General features: G+C 38.4%; 1 protein-coding gene across 3 annotated transcripts in view; it reads left to right on the forward strand.

Moving 5' to 3' along the window:
• MAPRE2 (microtubule associated protein RP/EB family member 2) overlaps nt 1-14,287 on the forward strand; it is a 201,116-nt gene that overhangs the window by 90,107 nt on the left and 96,722 nt on the right. Inside the window, exon 1 of one of the 3 annotated variants that reach the window (XM_072604542.1) lies at nt 5,107-5,475. The exons of 1 other annotated variant lie outside the window; for it this stretch is intronic. In XM_072604542.1, coding sequence (XP_072460643.1) covers nt 5,354-5,475 — 122 coding nt within the window. In that variant the 5' untranslated portion in view covers nt 5,107-5,353. Of the gene's footprint in view, nt 1-5,106; nt 5,476-14,287 lie in introns of those variants that run through there. One more of the 3 variants, XM_072604545.1, reaches the window with a different exon arrangement.

The raw sequence follows: 14,287 nt of genomic DNA on the forward strand, positions 1-14,287 counted from the left end.
ACTAATCTTTTTCTTTTATCTAAAATTCTTTGGGAGATTTTTCTGTTTGATTGTTTTGTTAATTGCAAAAACTAAGATTTTTATTCTTCTTCTACTTTAATCCTTCTAGATTATAAAATCCATTGTTACCTCTCTCAGAATCTAGCACAATATAAACTCCTTCAGGGAAGGAACTATTTTGGTCTTTTTGTATCCTGATATTTAGCATAGCAACTGTCATATAGTAAGCCTTAAAAATTGTTTGTTGACCAACTGACCAACTAACTACTCTGTACTCAAAAGACATTTAACGAATAGCTATTGAATTGAACTGTTGCACTGCTGATGAGAGACGTAGAGTCTCTAAGCCTTTGAGTTTAATAAACATACCATTCCAAGTCCTCTCCAAGTATGCTTGTAGTTCCCTTCCTGGTTAACATTAACAAACTGTGCCATTTTGACAGAAGAAAATTGCAGAAACACGAGAAGACTTGGAATATATAAGGTTTTTTTTCTTTTTTAAAAAAATTCTGGATTTAGATACCACATGAAAGGAACATTTTTACACACATTATTGAAAGGAAGAGGACTGTGCAAAAGGCCTCAAGTCTCTGTAGAACTTGCTTTTTATTATATATAAATATTTCATATTTAATATAAATATATAGTAAATTCAACATGAGACTTTCAAAGCTGTCCTGCCTGTCTGCGATTCCTTCTGAACTTACTTCTGTTGTCTTTTCATTTAGGGAAGGGGATAGACTAATCCCACTCTTTCCCTTTCCCTCCCATCTGACCTACAAATTAAAAAAGAAAAACCTTGCAAGTAATATTCATAGTCAAGGAAGACATCCTCAAATTTTCCATATCTAAAAACTTATGTCTCATTATACCTGGAATCCATCACCCCTCTGTTCTCTGCACAATCAAAGTTATGTAGCAAGTGAAATTTAATGAAAGAGGAAACTGAGAGAATTCTTTAAGCCAGATACTGTTTATTAGCAGGGACATGCAGCCTGATAATAAAAAATGGGTCGAATGGCCCTGTCTCTAATTGCCAAATTGAAGATGCAACTCATTTTTATAAGCATAGGACAAAGAACAGAGCAGAAGTCATCTAATTGGCCACCATCACAGCGATGAGGGATCATTATTGGTTACATTTACAGAGTAAAATCAAATGTAAAATACAGGATCAAGATTTAATTCTTTCAGTTCTTAACATTTTCAGTGTTGTCATAACATAAAATGTTCTCCTAGTTCTGCTTACTTCACTCTGCATCAGTTCATATAAGTCTTCCCAGGTTTCTCTAAAACTTTCTCTCATTGTGTTTGTGGACTATGATGATGGGCACTCCATCAGTTTCCAGTTCTTTGCCACTACAAAAAAAAAGCTGGTATAAGTATTTTTGTACATAGGAGGATGTCGTTGAGCATTTTTTTTTCAAAAAAGTTTCACTAATAAAGCATTCAGGCCTACATTTGTCTGTTTATTGATAGAGTTGTTACTTCCCTTACTATTTCTTGGTCCTCTGATTTCAGTAATGTGGCCACTCTCCACTCTGTTACAGATCAATATCCAACCATGACTTCTCATCTTGTATGATGCCTTTCTGTATTTTCCTATGACTTCTCTGTGAGGGTCTAGCGGATATGTTGGGGAACAGCCTTTAGATCGCTTGATGTTTTGTAAATGCCGGTGGAGCACACATCACACATTACTAGACTGTGATCTACCTTTCTTTGTTTCTCATAGGACCTGATACCTAGTAGGTGCTTAACAGTTACATACTTGACCCTCTTCCTTTCCAGTCACACAACTCTCAGGTTATATGCTTAATGCTATTTCTGTACATTCTTCATTGACAATGTATTGCAGCCTCCTTCAGTCTACTATGTACCTCTCCATTTCCCTTCAGGTAACCTGAAAGCTTAACTTTCCAGAGACTGTAGTATTCTAAGATTTGAAGCCATATTGCATTACTGGGAAAATATTGATATTTTAAAGATTGGGTTTTGTTTTTAGGAGAATGACTGGTGTTACTTAAAGCATTGTACAATTTCCCCAAAGCAACTGCACTCTTTTCCTCCTCTTACATTCTTGGCTCAATTTATTGTCCATCTCCAATATCTATCCAAAATATCTATGCTGGTAGATCAGCTCTATTAGCTCTCCATTGAACTACTTTTCATAGTTTGTAAAATAAGCTTTCTTTATCATTTCAGAGCCTTCTGAAAGGGAACTATGACTGCTCAAAAGAGTTTGGTCCAACTGTCCTCAGAGGAAAAAGCAAGTGATTCTTTTCCCAAATTAGCTGATAATTAAAATAATTTTTAGCCTTGCAACTGAGTATCAAAAATGTAAGCCAATATAGCCTCTCTCCCAAAAAGCAAAATAAATAAATAAATTTAGCCTCTTCAAGGTTAATCCAAAATGAATAGTTTAAAGGTTAATGGCTAAGAAAGCTAAGTCAGTCATACAGAACAAGTACCCAAAGTCTCATAATCCTTTTCAGTGTCATTTTGAACTATTTTCTTTGCTGCTAAAGGTTTCTGAGACTCTATCCTTCCTGATCTCAGTATGGGATACTAGACAAGATTCTGGACTTGATATCTCTTCTTACTATTTGCTTCTTGGCACTCTTCCTAAGTATAGAAATAATATTATTCTGAGTTGTCAGCCAAAATTTTAGTGGTTTAAAAAAAAGTTTCAGCTCTCTCCCACTACTCTAGAAGACATTTGTGAGCCCCTTCAGCACCACATTACCAGATAAGTGATCTGAGATGTTGCCTATTTTTATATCTACAGAAGACTCTGCCGTGTTTTCCATCCTCTTCAGCCTAAGATTTAAATAGTAGATTCAGAAGAAACTAGGTGATGTGACCAAAGTCAAAATGGAAAGGCAAACTGGCCATTTTCGGTGTTACATTTTTAAATGTTCCTTTTAACTGAGATTCATGGGATCACACAGGGAGCATGGAGTGATGGAATAAATTGGTAAGAAGGTAGAAAATGGGGATTGAGTAACAGAAAGCAAAGAAAACATGAAACTCCTCAGCAATGACTATGGTCATGCAGCTTTGTGTCATACAGCACATGGCCTACTATTTATCTTAGATACATCAATCTATTGATCTTTAGAAGGAGGCATTCTTCAGTCAGAATTGGGTCAATGTTGCTTCTTTAACAGATGACTCTAAGCAAACTAAAACTTGGAAGAAGAATAAAACATTCTTAATGGGATTATTAGGAATTGTGAATAAAATATTAAAATTAAATGAAAAAAATTCAAAATGCCCTCTGCTTCCACTTGTTTGGATTCTATCGCTACCATCTGGGTGCTGAATGTGAACACACTGCAAGAAGCTCATTTGATGCTAATTCTAGAATCCTGATACCAGAAATAACTTGTTATTGCCAGGGAGATCTACAGGAGAAGTGTCAGGCTTGACAACATTTCTGCTTGGTTTTTTAAAATAATTGTACCTTAAAACGAGAAAGTAGATAATTACTAGAGGATATGAGTTGATGGGGGAGTATCTGAGTGTTTTGTGCTGTGAACTTGATATACTTTTGTGTGTATACATATATATGTGGTATATGTATATATACATGTATTATAGGCACATCATATATACATATATCATGCGTGTGTATACATACATACAAATAATATATAAAATATATGCATGGAATATAGTTACATAATATATAGTTAATAAAAATATAAGTGTATACAATATACATACATATAATACATGTGTATGTATGTGCATGTGTGTGTTTGTGTATGTGTATATATGGAGGGAAGAGAGTGTGTGTGTGTGTTTGTGTGTGTTCAGTCATATCTAACTCTTCTAGTGACCCATCTGGGGCTTTCTTGGCAAAGATACTGGAGTGGTTTGCCATTTCATATATGTATGTGTATATACATATGCATGTATGTGCGCTTGTATGTACACATGTATCTATACACACAGACAAATGAGTGGTTTGCCATTTTATTCCTATATACATGTATACACATGTGCATATACACACATACATACATATATATTTCTCTTTAGTTATAGAACACGTTTCACCTTCCCCAGCTTCTGCTCAGCATCACTGAAACGTTCACAGCCTGCCACCTGGAAGAGATCCTTGAGAGACTGCATTGTAATCTAATGGATGAGGAATGCCCTTTTTTGGGGGGAGGATAAGGGGAAAGCAGGCACAGTAACCAATGCAGTTGGGTGTTTTTTGGTGATGGTGAATGTAAAACAGTTTGACTTTCAGTCTGCATTATTTGTGGAGCTTTCTCTGAATGCACACAACTTTGCACTCATGCTGTATCGGATCCAAATACTAAGTAGAGTGGTCTTTCTTTAACCCAAATGAAAAAACGGCATGGGACCATTTATCTAGAGTAGTTGGCCTTGGGGGAATTGAGTCTGGGGGCATACAGTAGCTGTGCATTTCAGAAATGCCAGTCCATTTTCTAATTGTGCTCTTTCAGGATCCTTTTGTAAAAACGGGCGTCTTTGGCTGTGCCACAGCCTATGCCACAGATTTCAACGTTAAGTAGAAGGAACTAGACCTTCCTCGTGAGTGCTAAGCTCTTTTTGGTTTCATTTTTGTCTGGGTGGAGGAAGGTGTTAAGAGTAAATGTTACTAGCTGCCTTTAGCCACCGGCAGCCTGGCAGGGCCTTGTGGGTTTCCCTGAGTTTCATTTTAGTGGTATAAAAAACTGAGACATGAAGGAGTTAAAAGGTCCCCCTACACACACACACACACACACACACACACACACACACACACACACACACACATCCCATTGCCTGAATCCTTCTTTTGTGTACACAGCTGCACTTTCAGTATGCAATGGAAAGGAAATGGTTAGAGGAAGAGCTAGTTTTCAGACAAGGCAAGTCTGCTGGGGGCGGGGGGAGGTGGGTGTTTTACACGCCCAATGTAGGCCCTGCCCTCCCCCTCCCCCGGTGCCTGCTTGGATGTCTTGGTGTGGTCATGCCTGTAGCCCTGTGTGAATTGGGGAGATATGATGAGTTAGCCGGTTGCTATGGTGAAGAACATTGTCACATGACCAGGGTGCTGCTCCAGGCAGTTTGACGTCAGCAACGAGAGAGAGAGAGAGAGAGAGAGAGAGAGAGAGAGAGAGAGAGAGAGAGAGAGAGCGCTAGAGCTAGAGGGAGGAGGGAGGGAAGCAGGGAGGGGGAGGAGAGAGAGAGAGAGAGGGAGGGAGGAAGGCAGTGAGCAAGTGAGGGAAGGCTCAGTAGCAGAGCAGCCCAAGGGTGAGACAGGAAGACAGACGCAGCCCACCTTCCTCACCGGAGCAAAGGGAAGATTGCCTTCATTGTTGGGGGAGCTCCAATGCCTGGTCCTACCCAAACCTTGTCCCCAAATGGCGAGAACAACAACGACATCATCCAGGATAACGGGACAACGATCATTCCTTTCAGGAAGCACACTGTGCGTGGGGAGCGGTCTTACAGGTAATCAATCAGTGCCCTTGCCAGCCAGAGCTCCCTGGGTGTCGTGTGTGCGTGCATGTGTGTGTGTGTATGTGTGTTATAGTGTGCGCCTTTGGGGACTGCAGCAACAAGGGGGGGAAATGCAGAAGATTACATAACGAAGGCAAAGGCTGCATTACAAATTATACGTATAGAGGCAGAGGTACATGATTTCATTAAGTTAGCATTTATTTCTATTTTAATGGTTCTTAAGACTGCATTATAAATTACACATGTGTGTGTATATGTATGTGCTTTCATTTAAACCAGTTAGGATCATTTATTTCTGTTTTAAGGGTTCCTAAGACTGCATTATATAAATTACACATGTGTGTGCATATATGTATGGAATTTCATTTAAGCCAGTTATAATCCATATTTCTATTTTAACGGTTCCTAAGACTGCATTGTAAATTACACATATATGTGTATACATGTGTGTAATTTCATGTAAGCCAGTTAGGATCATTTTCTATTTTAATGGTTCCTCTTGAGCACGCCGGGAGGTTTAGCATTTTCAAATACCGTTTGTATTGGCCAGATGGAAGGCATTTTGTGAATAGGTTTGCTGTCTGCAGGAGCTCCCCCTCTGCCTCTCCTCCTTTGCATATCGATAAAAATGCATGCGAATTTTTTTTTTTTGGCCCCTTCAAAAGGGATTCAGACTGCAGTACTTCCTTTCTCCTCCTTCCTCTTTGAAAAAAAAAAATGTTTTAAGGAGACATTGGCTAACTGTGCCCATAACATCAGAGGGTGACTGGATGGAGCAGAAAGGCGTGTGCTTGCCCTAGCCTAGTGTGTGAATGGGCGTGTGTGTGTGTGTGTGTGTGTGTGTGTGTGTGTGTGTGTGTGTGCAGGGGGGAAAAATAGAATCCTCTAGATTAAACTGCAGTCTGTGATGTTAAACCGCCAGATTGATGGAGCTTTGTAAGAATTCTGCTTGCCGATTGGTTGAAGGATTGACAGCAGAGGTCATAGTGTCAGGCGTTTACCAAAATTTGCTGCACAAAACCCTTGGTTTCTTTGAAAGAAACTGAGCTATGGCAGTCGTCAAAAGGCAGGGTGCTTCCCACCCCTCATTTTCTTGGGAGTTTATGGCTTAAATATGGGGTGGGGAGCTCTTCTTTCTTCTTCAGAGTAAGAGAGTTGATTTCTGGGGATTTGCCTGTATCTGATTTGTGGGGCTGCTTTTGGTTATTGTATAGAAGGCTTTTTGATGAAATGATTTGGCCCATACAGTTCACAGCCTTTTTCAAATTAACATATCTGGCAGTTTGTTTTAGTAGATAAGCTCATTAAAATTGTTTGCATTGTTTGATAAGGATGCCCGTTGTAGTACGGAGTGAAGCTGGAGTCCAATGTGTGTGTAGCTTGAGCAGAGAGATCTGAAGGAAAACACATCCTTAGGGCATATTTCCTCTCCAGTTCTTTTGTACTTGGGACAGTTATTTTTAAAGTTACCTTGATAACAGCTAACAATGCTTTTGCTTTGAGAGAGAGTATTCATGCATCTAAAGCCATCTTCCAGGGATCAACAGGAAATAGCTTTTTTTTTTAAAAGCCTCAGTCTAAACATTCAGATATATTGGGTACAATATGTTCACAAATATAATCATATAACAAAATAAAATCAGAGTACTCGGTTTCCTTGCCGTTTGATTAACTAAAAGAAGGCATTATTTGTTAAGTTTTTCAAAACTTAGGAGCAAGTCTCCTCTATCATCTCTGACAGTTATGTAAATACTTACTGGAAGTTCATCTTGAAAGTACCCATGAGGTCACAAAAATCTCATGTCTCATGGGTCCCTCTTACATGTTAATACAGAATCCTTGCAGATTCCAAGTGTTTTTTCTGCCCTTATATAAACCAAAATCAAGCATTACTTTTTGAGACTCTCTCCTACAGGCCTTTATATCTTTAAATTTGAGAGTTTTTCTTCCCTACCTTTTCTCTTTCCTCATTAACACTTCTGTTTCTTTTTTAGCTATTTATTTCAACTATTCTTGCTGGCAGTAGATGTGAAGCCTCCATTTCTCCTAAATGATTTAAATTCCCACCACGTAACATTCATTTTAGGGGAAGCCTGTCGTTTACCGCATGGGCCATTGGAAATTGCCTGGCAGAAGTTTATAACTTCTTTGAACTGACTTGAAATTTTCAATGGAATATAAGAAATATTTGTTTAGTTGCTGCAATGGAAAATCCCTTGGCAAGAAAGGAAAATGTGAAAGCTAGGTTTGATTTTAAATAGTCACTTTAAAGTGAGCTCAGATCTTTGTTTACGCTGAATTATGGCCAGCAGTTCCTCTTAACTCACTATAATGGACGGAGACACCTTATAAACAATATTCATCTGGCTAAATGCTGAGATTCTTGAGAATATTGTACTGTCATGATGTACAGTAGGGTTACTAGCAATAATAGGATTTATATCATAGGTCAGAGGGTTGATTATGCAAGACACTGTTAAGGCTCTCATTAGCCTGTGTGCCTTGTAGTGTGGAGACCCTGTGTGATATGGTGTTAACTGCTTCTGGAGGATAGACTATACAAAAGAAATAAGAATAAGATATGTACTCTGGCTACATAGTCAATTTAGGATTATGAATTCAGACTAATTTACTCAGTCAGCTGCTAGGGAAACATGAAATATATGTTGAAAGCCTGACTATAGCCAAGCTAAGAACTGGCTTTGACTAGGGATTTGATGTAGTCCTAAATAATGAGATAAGGGCTGGGAGACTGGCAGCCCAAATCTGGAGCATTTAAATGAGGGCCCCAAATGTTTTCTGTTCTTGATCTCCCATCTTTTAGATTCCTGCACCTTCATTTCCCTTCATCTTATTTTCATTTCTGTGACTTAGTAGTAGAGGGATGTTATATAATGGTGCATGGTGGGTTGAACTTGGAATCATCAAGAATTGGATTTGGATTCTGCTTCTGATATTTCCTAGCTGTGTGACCATGGACAAGCCATTTAACTGCTCTCAGCCTCAATTGTCTTCCTTTGTAAAGTGGAGATAATAATAGTGTCTCACTCACAAGTGTTGTCAGCATCCCCCCAAAATATGCAGAATACTTTGAAAACTTTAGAGCACTTTATAGGTGTTAACTATTATAATTTTTGAGAATTGAGGTTTTTGCGATCTTATGGTTGGATAAAATCACCAAAACTAATGCAACAAGAGCCCTAGGTCTAGGTACCAGTTTTTACAGATCAGTTTCCTCTGTCTAGCATACTCTCTTAAGTGTTCAGGAAAGCTACCATGCCTTTAAATTAAGGCCAGTAGAAGCCTTTATTTTCATGTGTGCCTTGGGTACTGCATTAGATATATTATCTAGTGTGTTCTTTGGTCTAGTTGCCTATCTACCTTGTGCTAATAAGTATTGAAGTGTGCACATCAAGTTGTCCCCCTCTCCCCGTAAAAAAAGGTATCCTTGATTGGTGAGACCCAGGATACTTTATTGAGAAAAAATGAGAATAAACAGAGCAGGGCCTAAAATGGCACTTCTGAACAGTGTAGACCTGTTTACACAGCTTCTACCCACTGTTGAGTCAGTTTCTCCTTCTCGGCTCCCAGCTTACTCACCGCATTTATGAATACTAGGCATCTATATATTTTAAGAGGTGCTTAGGAAAAATGAATGCTGTATTGGTGATCTAGGGTGACACTTTTAATTCATGGAGAGAATGAGTCGTGCCCTGGATTTCCCTAGAGAGTATACTCCCCATAGCTGTGTTTTACACAGATGCTACTGGGAAATGAGATTTATTAACTGGCCCTCTGCCCACTGCATCTTTGTTTGCATACTCAAAGCTTTTAAGAATGAATATATTTGAAGTCTAGAGTATGATTTCCACATTGTTACTTATAATGGGCAAGTACAGAGGCATAAGTTTCTGGAATGATCTTTCTCTTTATAAACAAACACAAGCCCCTGGAAATCATCTTTTTTTTTTTAAAGATAAAAAGAAAACTGAAACATCGTATGTTGATTGTAATAGCCAACTTCTTGCAAAGTGTAATTTTTTAAATGAACTCTTCTATCAAACAATACTAACAATCTCTGTTTTAAACAGCACCAGAAAGAATAGTAAGATGATATTATAAGCTGTAGACTAGATAGTTTTTATTTACACTTAGTTGGGAAACTTAGTCCAGCTAATAGATTTAGCCATCCTTATTTTTGACGTTGTTACATAGCTTTGGATCGCTCTTTCTTTATAGCATATCACTTGAATAAGAGGTACTTTACTAAAAGCCTAATTTAGCATGGATCATAACAAAGTTTAGCCTGATCTCCTTAGACCAATGTTAAATGAGGTGTTGATGATTTTTTTTGTTTTGTTTTTCTTAGAATGCATAGGAGAGAAATCTATTATCATCTGGGACCAGATAATTAAATTTGAAAATAACCTATTTGTAACTTATTTGGATTTAGGTGCTTTGGGAGCCCTTCTCCTTTGCCCTCCTCTTTGGCAAAGATACTTTCCTGCACTGCAGGTTCCTGCACCAGTGGTGGTATCTGTTTACACTGCATTATCTCAGCAAAGTCATTGGGCTTGGAAGAGCTTCCTAGGACTTAGGTAGATAAGTAGATTTCTTTTTTTAGTGTCCCCTTTTCCTCTAGAATACAGCTCGCAACAAGATTTGTTGCTTTTAAAAAAATTTCTCTGCATTCCTTAGAGTAAGAGTCAATTAATAGGAAAGGAAATTATGTAAGAAAGGAATGGTGAAGATAACTCAAAATATTAGAAGATACCAAGTCATATTGGTTATGAAATATATTGCATTATGATTATTGTGGCAAGTTTGTTTAGTCTGATTCATTTCAATTTAATAAACATTTATTAGGTGGCTACTATGATCAAATTATCATGACTGATGCTGAAAAAAAGGATAGGTATGACACAGATCATACTGTCAAGGAAATGCCAATTGGGTAGGACTAAAGGATATTTCTGTAAATAACTGAGATACTGAATCCAACCTAACCTGTCTTTTTGAGAATAAATGCTAAAGAAAGGATTGAGCAAAATATTTCAATAGAAGAAAGATGACTTTCAACTTAGGTACCAGTAAAGATTTCATGGAGGAAGTGGAAAGCAACATAATTGGGGCTTGAAGGAAGGGAGGGATGGGAGCCAGTCCATTGGCCAGCATAGAGGATCATCAGAGAAGGAAGAATTCAATAGTGATGGTCTGGTATATTACAGGTCAGAAGAAAGAGGTTATTATTTTTGGGACATAAGGCCAGTAGTGTCAAATACCACAGCAAAGCTGACTAAGGATGTGGAAAGGAGGATAAAAGCCTTTGAATATAATGATAAGAATGCTATTAGTGACCTTTTGAGAAAGCTATTTCAGTTGTGTGGTAGAACCAGAACATTCTGGGAGGGCAGGGATTGAGTAGAGAGTACAGAAATGGAGGCAAGCAGTTTTAGGATAGCTTGTTTGTAGAATGAGGTAAAAGAACCAGTTCAAAGTTTGGTATAGACGATACAGGAAAAAGAGGGAAATGATAATAGAGCTAGGTCTCAAATGAGACTGAGAGAGGGAGGGAACAGAATGGAGAGTTATAGGTGACGGTTTAGCATGAACAAGAGTGTCTACCTCTTCCTCTGAGCCTGGAGAGAAGATCATGATAGGTGAGGACACTTGGAGATATAGAGGAGGTGGAAGGTTCATGTCAAGGGACTTCAGTCTTTTTATTAATATAATAGGTGACGAAAGCTATTGAGACATTAAAGGCTTGGAGATTACTGGCAATGGAATCTTGAGGAGAATAAAAACATTTTGGAATGGGCGTCTGAGAAGTACAGCTGAGAACATGATCCCAAGTTAATAGGAAAACTGATACAAGTCTAATATTAAATTGGGTTGAATTTCCTGAGCATGCAATGACTCAGGCAAAAAGAGAAGGTAGACCATGACCATGCTTTACTTAAAAATATTCTGTAAATAATCCGTGCAGATAATTGAGAACTGACTCTTTTTTGCATAAACTGAACTTGGATAATAAAGATATCTTTTACTTTCAGCTGGAACTAACCTGCTAGCTTTCATCTCTCTCCATTTTCAATTTCCCACTGTTTCACGTCTGTTTGGTACATTCAAATGAATTCATTTCAAGAAACACTTCTTAAACATCTAGTGTGTCTTAAAAGACTGATCGTACAAAGATAAAAAACAAACATAGCTCGTACTCTCATTGGGTTCACAATCTGACAGGCAGAACAAAACATGTACCCAAAGGTAGACTGTGATAAGGACAAAGGAGGGATGAAGACAAGAGTATTAAAAGAAATCTGAGCAAGGATACTAAGATGCTCATTACATTCATCCTATAGTGAGACATCGTCCCTAGGTGAAGATGAAGATACTGGTCTACCAGCCACAGGACGTGTCTTTTCTATTCATTTTTCTAGAGATGATAGATTTGCTGGCTTACCCACAAATTGTTGCTTAACCTCTCTTGTGACCAAAAAAGGATGATCACAGAACTGAGAAATCTACCTTCGCCCACTGCCGAAGCAAACCCAAGCCCTTGATCTCGTTAGCATCATTCTTTAAGCAAGTAAGCTTTAGTTGCTCGGGAAACAAATAGCGAGAGCCTCATATTCTTGTGACAAAAGTTACTGGCTATGGACAGTGGCAGCAGAATTATTCAGAGAACAAAATGATACATAATAATATATAAAATGGATTTCCTTACAGCTGTGTTCTAGAGTTTAAACGTAAAAAGCACAGCTATCATCACAAATCCTTTTTTATTTTTTTCAAAGACTCTTTAAGCAGTCTAGTATATTGTAAATTCCTTGGGAGCAGAGGTCAAGTCTTATTAAATCTCTGCTTCGCCCTTCCTGCTCTTCCCCCGCCAAGGCTGGGAGTATTGAACCTTAGGAGGGCAGTTAAGAAATTGTGAATGAAAGACCAAGAAGATTTGCATAACAGACTGCTGATGTTGGTTTTACCATTTTTTCTCCACTAGATTTGTCTTTGACTCTGCTGTGAAGACCCTGATTTCCCCTTTACCCTTATTGGCTTGATCTGTAAAATCAGTCCTCAGTTCAGAGTTCTGCAGTAGACAATTTTTACCAGCTTTTCTCCCCTCAAAGAATAAAGTCAATACAAAAAAATTCATGTTGACCAAAAAAGTATATTGAAGCAGCCAGTCTAAAAACATTTGTTAATGCCACATATATGCAATTTTCTAATATCTACCATGTGCTGTATTAAGCCCAAGGGGAAAAAATAAAGACAAAACTAGTCCCTGCCCTCAATAGGCTCACATTCTGAGAGATGACGTGTGTGTGTGTGTGTGTGTGTATACATTATACAAAGCTATGTACATGGGTGGCTAAGTAGTACAGTGGATAGAATGCTGGGCCTGAAATTAAGAGATTTATCTTCTCAAATTCAAATCTGACCTCAGATACTAGCTGTGTGACCCTGGACAAGTCACTTAACCTTATTTACCTCATTTCCTCATCTGTAAAATAAATTAGAGAAAGAAATGGCAAATTCCCAGTATCTTTGACAAGAAAACCACAGATGTGGTCATAAAGAGTTGGACATGACTGAAATGACTGAAAAACTGTGCATACAAGATCTCTCTGGAGTAAGATGGAAGGTAATTTTAGAGAGGAAAGCTCTAGCAGCTAAGACAGTAACAGCCTACTACAGAAGGTAGGGTATCAACTGAGTTTTGAAGAAGCCAAGGAGTGTTAAGAGGTGGTGGTGAAGGGGGATTAGAGATTGTGAATAACCAACACAAAGGCAAAGATATAGGATGCTGTGGGTTGCATATTAGGAATAGTAAGCAGGCTAGTGTAGCTAGACTAGGGGTGGAGAACCTGCAGCTTTGAGGCCACTTGTGGCCTTCTAGATCCTCATGTTCAGCCCTTTGACCGAATCCAAACTTCACAGAACAAATGCCCTTAATAATAAAAGGAATTGTTCTCTAAAACTTGAACTCAGTTAAAAGGCCACATCCAAGGACCTCCAGGTTGCAGGTTCCCTGTCCTTGAGCTAGACCCCAGAGGGCAAGGAGGGGATAAAGTGTAAAAAAGACTAGAAAAGTAGGGAAGGGCCATGTTGCAAAGAGCTTTAGCTGCTGTACAAAATACTATATATTTGATCCTGGAGGTTACGGGGAGATGCTAAAGTTTACTGAGCAAAGGTGTTTCTCTGTATGTGTGTTTTTTCATCCAGTCTCTCCCTAAAAACACTGAGCTCCCTTTTAAGATTCAGTTCAAATGCCATTTACTGCAGGAGGCTTTTCCTGATTTCTCCAGTAATTAGTATTCTTCTCATCAAAAATTACTTTGTATTTTATGTGTGTATGCATTTGTTCATTCATTCATTCATTCATTCATTCATTCATTCATCCGTGTAAAGAGAAAGTATGGCATAGCATTTGGGGAGCTGAGCGCAGAAAGACCAGTGGTCACACCCTACCTCTGATATGCACTGGTTGTGTGATCCTGAACAAGTCACATATCCTTTTTGTTTTGCATGCCTCTATTTATTTGTTACAAGGATTGTGTTTTTCTTTAATTTAGAGGGGGAATTTGGTGGAACTGAGGCAGTTAGTGATAAGATTGCCAAAAGAAAGGAAAAGAACAGAAAATATTGTTATTGAGACATTTTTTAAATACATAGAAGGGAACTGAAGGAAATTCAGCACGTGTCCTTTTCAGTGTTCCCAGGCAGCTTCTTAAGACTGGAAATGACAGGACACTTGTAGTTCTGCATTGGTAGAGACTTTTTCCTCTCTGGAAGTAGCCTA

This window comes from Notamacropus eugenii, chromosome 4 (assembly GCF_028372415.1).
Source record: "Notamacropus eugenii isolate mMacEug1 chromosome 4, mMacEug1.pri_v2, whole genome shotgun sequence".
Lineage (NCBI taxonomy): Eukaryota > Metazoa > Chordata > Mammalia > Diprotodontia > Macropodidae > Notamacropus > Notamacropus eugenii.